Source organism: Arachis ipaensis, chromosome B02 (assembly GCF_000816755.2).
Source record: "Arachis ipaensis cultivar K30076 chromosome B02, Araip1.1, whole genome shotgun sequence".
NCBI lineage: Eukaryota > Viridiplantae > Streptophyta > Magnoliopsida > Fabales > Fabaceae > Arachis > Arachis ipaensis.
In genome coordinates, this window is record NC_029786.2 from 2726787 (window position 1) to 2736006 (window position 9220).

A 9220-nucleotide genomic window follows, 5' to 3' on the forward strand; every position below is an offset into this window, starting at 1 on the left:
TTAGGACTGACAATACATATCCTACGGGTAATTAATATGGACCAACCCGTTAAGATAGAGCAACACATCTTTTATAAAAATTAAGTATAGTGAAGGAGGTGAGAGTTAAACTCATAACCTCTCTCATGTAACGATTTACAATAAATGAGTAATCACTAAACTAGTTAGTTAATTTAATAATTTAGAGTATTAGTTTTTTATTTTTAATTTTATTAATATGTATGAAATTTAGATTGAAATTTATATTTGCTTTGAAAAAATTTGATATTTCTACAGATAGAGTAAAGTAGGGTAGAATTTAGAACTTTAGAGTGCGAGTAGAGTTAGGATTGAGAGATTCTCAACTCGCGAATAAAATAAAAATTAAAATAAAGTTTAAATAAAATTTTTAACCTACATGTAGAGTTAAGATAGAATTTAAATCCTACCCTATTTTACCCATTGTCAGCCTTATATTTAATATTAACAAACTAGTATTTCAATTTGTTAATAATATATAAACAATATTTGATATTATGAAATGTAGTAATATATTCAAATATTTTTTTTTTCTGATAAACGAGCAGGATCAGAATGAAAAATTTAGTAAAGAATATAGTTCATTTTAAAATTCTACGGAATTTAAACTCACACATAGAATTAGAATAAAACTTAAATCTTATTCTATTTTACATATTATTATCCTTAAATATTCGAATAGTATCAAAAATTGTACAATGCTAATATTGATTATTGGTCAACCTAAAGAATTAGTACAACTAAAATTTTCAAGAAATAATAAATAGATTAGAAAAAGAAAAATCAATTTGTATAAGAAAAAATCTTCATAATATTTCCTTTTTTATGTAATATTTTGTCATTTTAATGTTTTTCTTATATGTTATTTATACATTAAAAATTAATAATCATGGTGTTACAAGTTCTCTGAGAAGGCTACTAATTATAATCAGAATCATGGTGTTACAAGTTCTCTGAGGAAACACATGGAAAAAGGAGAATTAGAGTGAAATCTGACAGAATATAGAAAGCAAACTCAATAGTCATGCAAGTACATAGCCATAACTTATTACATCATGATCATAGTAGCAAACCTTAGATGTTTGCCAAACTGAGTTGAAATCACACAACTGTGCTATAATCTCTGGAAAAATTTGGTGGTTTAAAAAGCCATATCAGCATTTTTCATTGTACTTTCTGCAGAGGATGCTCAGCTGACTCCTGTTTTACGACTTGGAGCTGGAGCATGTGCTGGAATAATTGCCATGTCTGCAACTTATCCAATGGATATGGTTCGAGGTAGGATAACTGTACAGGTAAACTTTTTCCATTCTTTTTTATTTTTTACCAAACACGTTTTACTTTTGAGCTAAATTGTTAGTCGAAAATGCGTGAAGGTAATACCTCTTATAATTGCTGTATGATTAATTGGAGAGACGAATTGTGTTAAGTTTACCCTTGCCCTTTGCAGTTTATTTGACATCATGTGTTGTTGGTATTCTGCTTGCAGACTAAGAAATCCCCTTATCAGTATAGAGGAATGTTACATGATCTGTCTACTGTACTTAGGGAAGAAGGTCCACGTGCTTTATACAAGGGTTGGCTACCTTCAGTAATTGGAGTTGTGAGTCATTTAATAATATGTATTCTCTTTCTATAGTCGATGAGTGTGACCATGATCATATACATGGAAGAGAACTTCATCCCATGTTCTTTTTTCAAAGATGATATCATTATGAATTAATAAACTTATGTTACATCAGATGTTTCTACCTGGACCTCTTTGTTTTTGACAATTTCATGCTTGGATCTGTTAGCTTTTCTTTTAAATTTAAATTAATTTAAGATCCTTAACTAAGCTCTTAATAAATTATATTAGTGGGTTGAGCCTTTTCTCAATTTATTTTAAAAGCTCTTTATGTAAACTTCTAAAAGTATTTGCTGATATTTTTTTGGCCTTGCTTGTTTGTGGATGTTAGACTACTACGCCACAATTTCTCGAACACGTTTCTCACATGTAGTTGACTTGATATTCTCGCTCTTATTTTTCCAGATTCCTTATGTGGGTCTCAACTTTGCTGTCTACGAGTCTTTAAAAGATTGGTTAATCAAATCCAAACCGTTTGGTCTAGCTCAAGATTCTGAGTTGAGTGTGACAACACGTCTGGCTTGTGGTGCTGTTGCCGGAACTTTTGGACAAACTGTTGCTTATCCTCTCGACGCCATTCGTCGAAGAATGCAGATGGTGGGCTGGAACCATGCTGCTTCTGTTGTAGCTGGGGACGGAAGAGGCAAGGTCCCGCTCGAATACACTGGAATGATAGATGCATTTAGGAAAACCGTTCGATACGAGGGATTTGGTGCATTATACAAGGGTCTGGTGCCAAATTCTGTAAAGGTCAGTCTCATCTAATATACTCAAGAGGTACAATCCTTTTAGTGGCCTTACTTTTGTTGCATTGTAACATTCTTCAACTTGCTGTTTTCAAGAGAATATGGCGGGAGAAAAGCTGTCTTCCTCTCTATCACTACTTCAAATTCAAGACTGTCCTTTGCTCAGAGAACGCTGCAAGAAGAGTTGCTGCTGAACTCTCTGTAAAGGTAACTATAAACTTGATGGATCTATAGTTATTGATATTTAAAATTGCTCTATATGAATCTAATACCAACTCAAATAGACTTTCTAGGGGCCTGAAGAGATAGATAACTACTATGGTCAAGATAAGGATCTGATTTCATTATGGATTCAACCATTAGAATGTGCATTAGGACAGCTTCTGTGGCAGTTTCAACTTGGTGAGCATGTAAGTACTTTTCTAAAAATTTTTCATTGTGGTATTGTTATTTTGATATCAAACTTTTCTCAAGCTGAGTTTATCCCTTTCAGTTCTGTTTTCAAAGCTAAAAAAGGATGGCAACAATGTTGATCACATCATTGTGTATTTATCATAGCAGGTTCTGATCATTTTCTTATGTGAGTGTCTCTCTATATTCCCATTATTAGTGTATCAGCCTGATCAAGTGAATCATCTGATAATCAAATCTATTCTTGTTTAAGTTGAGATTCAATATTATCAGTCAATTCATTAAGAAGCCATTATTATTAAACGCATCGAATGCTAAGTACAAGAAATCATTATGAATTTTTGCTACAAATGTTTTACTGCACAACAACATCACACATTAAAATGTTCATCATATCATAATTTTATATAAAATTAACGTTTATTAGGAACAGCTTCTAAGAAAAAAGTTTTAAACTTGGCAACAAAATTTCCACAAAGAAAATAATTCCATTGGTCACACAAAAGGCTTGAATGATACTCCTCTCATGCGCTTAGTATACTTTAGCTGGTATTATAAGATTATGTTTGCAAGCTTAATTTGGATATTCCTTTTGAAATTTTGGTAACATAAAATGCTAATTATATTATTGGATTGTAACAGCTAGCTTTCAACTAAACTCTCTATGAGGATTAAGCTTGATGATCAATAGGTATTCAATTTTTTTTTTTGGTCTTGGGGGTATTCATATTTTCATATCGCTCTATCTCGTGCATTTCTTGTGGATATCAACTAAAAATAGATTTTCTAGAGGGCCTGAGGATTTTTTTTTGTTAATCTAGTTCGGGGATTTGGGCTGGACTTTTTTTTTTCAGATTGACATATACATCATTGTACAAAAAATTAATGGAACAAATTCCAAGCATGAGTATTGAGTGCTCATTTTATGTTTGATAGGTAGACAGTGTAAAACATAGTTATTTTTAATGTCTGTCATATTATATAATTAGATGTATGTATAAAATAACGAGAACGCATCAAATTAAATTCAATAAGAAATGACATAAAAAGCAAGAAAGATCTAATTTTCAAGAGGGTCTGAAGATGAAATTTTGAAGTAAATTTTTTTTGTTAATCTACTTCGGGCTGGGCTTTTTTTTCAAATTGACACATACATCGTTGTACAAAAAAATTGATGGAACATTGCTTATGGGATGAATTCCTAGCATTAGTGCTCAGTTTATGTTTGATATAGGTAGACTATGTAAAACGATGAACCACATCCTTTTTTTTTTGAAGATTATTTATACAGTTAATGTAAAACATAGTTATTTCTACCATTGTGATATTACGTAATTGAATGCGCGTGTAAAATTAATTTATACTAATAATATATTAAAATTAAATTCAATAAGAAATGACATAAAAAGCAAGAAAGATCTAAACAGAGAAAACAGAATTCCAATTACATGTACCGATGATGTTCTAATATTACATTGAACTTGTTAAATATCTTTTTCTTGACAAAGGTATGTTTGTTTTCACTATTACCAACCCAAGTAAATGTTAGGTCCCAAAAAATAATAATAACATCAACATGAGCTGCTCCTCACTAATATTAGCATTAAGAGTATCCAGATGCTCATTTTAAATAAAAGCAACCTCAGTGAGCGATAAAATTTGTAGAAGACCGAGTAAAGATTTACTTCATTTGACAAACAAATTATGGACCATCTTGTTATTAGATAAATAAATATTTGTTTCTATGGTTTAATAAACTAAAGTTGATTCATCTGACCAATCACCTAATTAAAGATTGATAACTATTACCTTTGTCGTGATTCATGCCACAGTTGAAGCCTTCCTCAACTTGCAGTTTTGTTGCATCTTAGAGACTTAAAAAGATACAATAAAAGTTCAAAACAAACTATTAAACTAAGACTAAGGCATTAAATTATTGGAAAATTATCAGGTGTACCGGAGAACAACGGTGTTCCAGTTGTTTTAACCGTTGATTTCAATTAATATATATTATATATATCTTTTATAATTAAGATCAATGGTTAAAATAACTGGAACACCGGTGTTTTCGGTACACCTGATAACCTTCCTAAATTATTAAGACAAGTACCATGCATTCTTGTTATTAATAACTTAATAATATAAGGGTAATGCTAGGGAGATAAAAAAAAAAAGAAAACTGAATTCAATTTGGTTGTACTCAACTTAAGAATATGGATTAACAATTTGGTTGTCTCTACTAGCTAGGAATATATTATTGAAAAAGTAAGGATATAATGGATTATGTTTTACAAATGTAACCTTACTTCATGTATTAGAGCATGAATTCCATAAGTAATCTGCAGGATCAAGCATCATGATCTTAACAATCTTTAATCTGACTGCTCAAATAATTGCATTTATTATTGGTTGCATATTTCACTGTCATTGATTTTTGGTATCAATATTAGTGTGAAATATAATTTTCATATAGATTTGTTGTCATGCAAGTATATTTGCTACTAATTATTTTATTTTCTGAGTAATTACCCAAATCAGTCCCCAAGGATTTTAAAAGTGGACACTTTAGTCCCCAAGAAAAATTAATACACAGATTAGTCCCCAAGGTTTTATTTTGGCGGACAAATCAATCCCAGTTCATTTTTCGGGCAAAGTAATTACCAAAATCAGTCCCTAAGGATTTTAAAAACGGACATTTTAGTTCCCAAGAAAAATGAATTGGGGACTGATTTGTCCGCCAAAGTAAAATCTTGGGGATTGATCTGTGTATTAATTTTTCTTGGGGACTAAAGTGTTCGCTTTTAAAATCCTTGGGGACTGATTTGGGTAATTACTCTTATTTTCTTTTACAAAATGTACATATTTTCTTTTATTAACCGTACTAGCTATTACCTTGGTTGTGCAAAAGTTTGAAACCTTGCTCAAGTTGCAATTTTCATTTGTTACATCTCTCTCGGAAATAAAAACACGAAAAATGATCATAAACTAAGCATAAGACGTTTGTTTGGAATGCTAAGAATTAGAATTCATTGAAGAATTGAATTTTTTTTATTGTTTTGGAACAATTTAAAATGAATGATTTGAATTTTTTTGAGAATTTCAATTCTCATCTTTCGACCAAAAGGGAATTCTAATTTTCAAATTTACTCACACACTCTTTAAACTTGAATTCTATTCTATTAATATATTATAGTCATTTCAAATTATAGAATTGAGTTTCAAATATAAATAAATTTTTTTCTTAAAAGAAATAGAGTTAAATGGTTTCCAAACAACTTCACAAAGGTGCTTAAAGACAGGTACCGCGTGAAGCCAATGTCTAAACACTTAATTTCCACGAAGACTAGTTTCCATTGGTCACGCTCTAGATTTTTTGAATACTTTGTTTCATCCTTCAAAGAAGAAGAAGAAGAAGATAAAAATGAAGTCAACTGCAAAGTCAGCTATGCACTCCACTGCTTAAAATTATCCCCTATTATTGCTGAATACCTTTACCTTGCAGCATTATTGCACTCTCTTCTTTACATTCTCAAAATCCAATCACTCACTCATTCATTTCCTGTTGTTGTGATCATCATACCATGGCTGGACCACTATTTTCTGGAGGTTTAGTTTCTGGCTTGGCCAACGTTGTTCTAGACAGGCTCAGTTCACATGAGTTTGTCTTGGTGTGGGGCAACAAGCTGGTTGAGAGGCTCAGGACTGCTATCCGGGTTGCAGAAGATCTGGCTGCTAACATTGAGCAGGAGCAGTTTGGAAACGAACTTGTGAGAAAATGGCTTGATAGTTTCAGGGATGCTCTCTACACTGCTAATGATTTGCTGGACGATGTGCTCACCAAAGCCGCCACTCAAAAGGTGGTACGTTTCTGGCGCTTTAACTACGTCAATCCTGAAGGTAGGCAGACAGTAGTAGATAAGATGCAAGAGGTGGTTGAAAGAATAGAAGAACTTGCGAAAAGGGAATCTAGCCTTGGTCTCATATTTATTCCAACGGGTAGCCCCTCATTGAGATTGAGACCTCCATCCACTTCTCTTGTGAAGAGGAATGTGTTCGGCAGGGATGGTGACCAACAGGCACTAATCAAGATGCTCAATGACAACAATCATCATAACTTGTCCGTCANTTCGGCAGGGATGGTGACCAACAGGCACTAATCAAGATGCTCAATGACAACAATCATCATAACTTGTCCGTCATCTCTATTGTTGGTATGGCCGGGGTTGGTAAAACTACTTTAGCACAATGCCTGTACAACAACATGGATGTGAGGATGGAGTTTGATCTAAGAGCATGGATTTGTGTTTCTGAACATTTTGATGTTGTTGACGCTACAAAGAATATTATAAAACGGATCTCTTGGGGTGTTTGTAGTCTTGACAGCTTTGATTTACTTCAACAAGATTTGAAGGAAAAACTGTTAGGAAAGAAGTTCTTCATTGTTTTGGACGATGTTTGGAGTGAAGACGCTGACAAGTGGAATAGTTTTATCACCCCTTTTCAACATGGGAGAAAGGGAAGCACTATTCTTCTAACTACCCGCAAGGTANTGGAATAGTTTTATCACCCCTTTTCAACATGGGAGAAAGGGAAGCACTATTCTTCTAACTACCCGCAAGGTAAATGTTGGTTCAGGGATCCAAAATTGTAACTCATACCCTCTTGAGAAACTGTCGGATGATTATTGTTGGTCTATTTTTGCGGATAATGTATTCTTTCCTAAATTAAATGGGAGTTCAGACCTCGAAAGAATCGGCAGAAAGATTGTCGAGAAATGTGATGGCTTGCCGTTAGCTGCAGAAACACTTGGAAGCTTTTTGCGCGCAAAGCATGATGCGAGGGAATGGAATAAAATACTATCGAGTAACATTTTGCAAATTCCTACGATAGAAAATAAGGTTATGTCTTCATTATTAACAAGTTACTATCATCTGCCGACATATTTAAAACAATGTTTCATTTATTGCTCGTTGTTCCCAAAAGATTATTATTTTGATAAAGATGAACTAATCTTGCTGTGGATGGCCGAAGATCTGTTACCACCACAACGGCGGAGAGAGAGTTTAGAAGAAATTGGTTGTAAGTGTTTTGATGAACTAGTTTCCAGATTATTTTTCAGAAAGATTCAATTTCATCACAATTATTTTGTGATGGATGATATCTTGCATGAGTTAGCAATACATCTTGCTGGAGAATTCCATTGCAACTTGGAAAACCTTGGTGAAAATGAGGAGATAAAGATTCAGACTCGGTATTTGTCCTTTGGAATGTTGAATAGTCGTAATTCCATTGCTAAATTGGAAAATCTAACGACATCCTTGTGTGTGGACGATTTGTTTAGCATGGAAAGCATAGCATCAAATTTAAAAAACTTGAGAGTTTTATCCTTTTGTAAACTTGATGTATTGCCTGAAATAATAGGTGAATTGATTCGTTTACGCTATTTGAATCTCTCTTGGACAAATATTAAGACACTGCCAGAGTCGTTGTGCAACTTGTACAATCTACAAACATTAATGTTGTATGAATGTACCAAGTTGACCATGTTGCCTAGTGGCATGCACAAGCTTGTGAAGTTAAGGCATCTTGATGTTAGGAAAACTCCTTTGAAAGAAATGCCGGGAGGAATAAGCAAATTGGAAAACTTGCAATTTTTAAGTAGCTTTGTTGCGGGCAAGCATGAAGATAACGGAATCCAAGAAGTAGGAGGGCTTGCTAATCTTCACGGATCATTTGAGATTAAGAAGTTGGAGAATGTTGTTGACGTCAGCCAAGGAAGGAGTGCAAGGATAATAGATAAGACGCACATCGACGAATTATGCTTGGAATGGTCTTCAGCTGCTAATGTGGTTCAAAACACAGAAACAGAAAGAGATATACTGGAGAGCTTGCAAGCGCACGATGACTTGAAAGTGTTGAAAATCAAGGGATACAAGGGTACAACATTTCCAGATTGGTTGGGGCACTCTGCCTTCACCAATATGACAAGTGTATCTCTGGTGTCTTGCAACAATTGCTTCAAGCTGCCTTCACTTGGAGAGTTGTCATCTCTAAAGTCCCTGCGCATTGAAAGGTTTGATCAACTCAGGAGTATTGGCATGGAGTTGTACAAGAACGAAGGGGATCATCATTCTTCGCATATTCCACCATTTCCCTCACTGGAGACATTGGAATTTCATGATATGCCATCTTGGGAGGAGTGGCACTTACCTGACTTTGAAACTTTTCCTCAACTCCAGAAGCTTCAGTTAACAAATTGTCCAATGTTGAAGGGCGATATGCTTAATGGCGTATTCTTGAGGATGGTTTCTTCTTTGTCAGATGGTTTGGAAGTTCGCAAACTACATATATCAGAAGTTCCAGAGGGATGGAATCAAGAGATGATACTTAATGGCTATACTTTATCAATTAAGGGATG

General features: G+C 33.8%; 2 protein-coding genes across 3 annotated transcripts; both read left to right on the forward strand.

The window, feature by feature from the left end:
• Positions 973-3631, forward strand: LOC107628124 (mitochondrial adenine nucleotide transporter ADNT1-like). 2 transcript variants are annotated; one of them, XM_021115180.1, is made up of 6 exons: positions 973-1313; positions 1508-1621; positions 2051-2395; positions 2488-2598; positions 2685-2801; positions 2885-3631. In XM_021115180.1, the coding sequence occupies exons 1-6, from the start codon at positions 1263-1265 to the stop codon at positions 2900-2902; spliced, it is 756 nt and encodes a 251-aa protein (XP_020970839.1). In that variant the 5' UTR covers positions 973-1262; the 3' UTR covers positions 2903-3631. The 2 variants fall into 2 exon arrangements, with proteins under 2 accessions (XP_020970839.1, XP_016186416.2); XM_016330930.2 differs by lacking the exon at positions 2885-3631 and having other exon boundaries at positions 976-1313; positions 2676-2795.
• On the forward strand, positions 7064-9186 carry LOC107626608 (putative disease resistance RPP13-like protein 1). The gene is made up of 4 exons (XM_021114388.1): positions 7064-7348; positions 7438-7511; positions 7922-9092; positions 9124-9186. The coding sequence occupies exons 1-4, from the start codon at positions 7064-7066 to the stop codon at positions 9184-9186; spliced, it is 1593 nt and encodes a 530-aa protein (XP_020970047.1).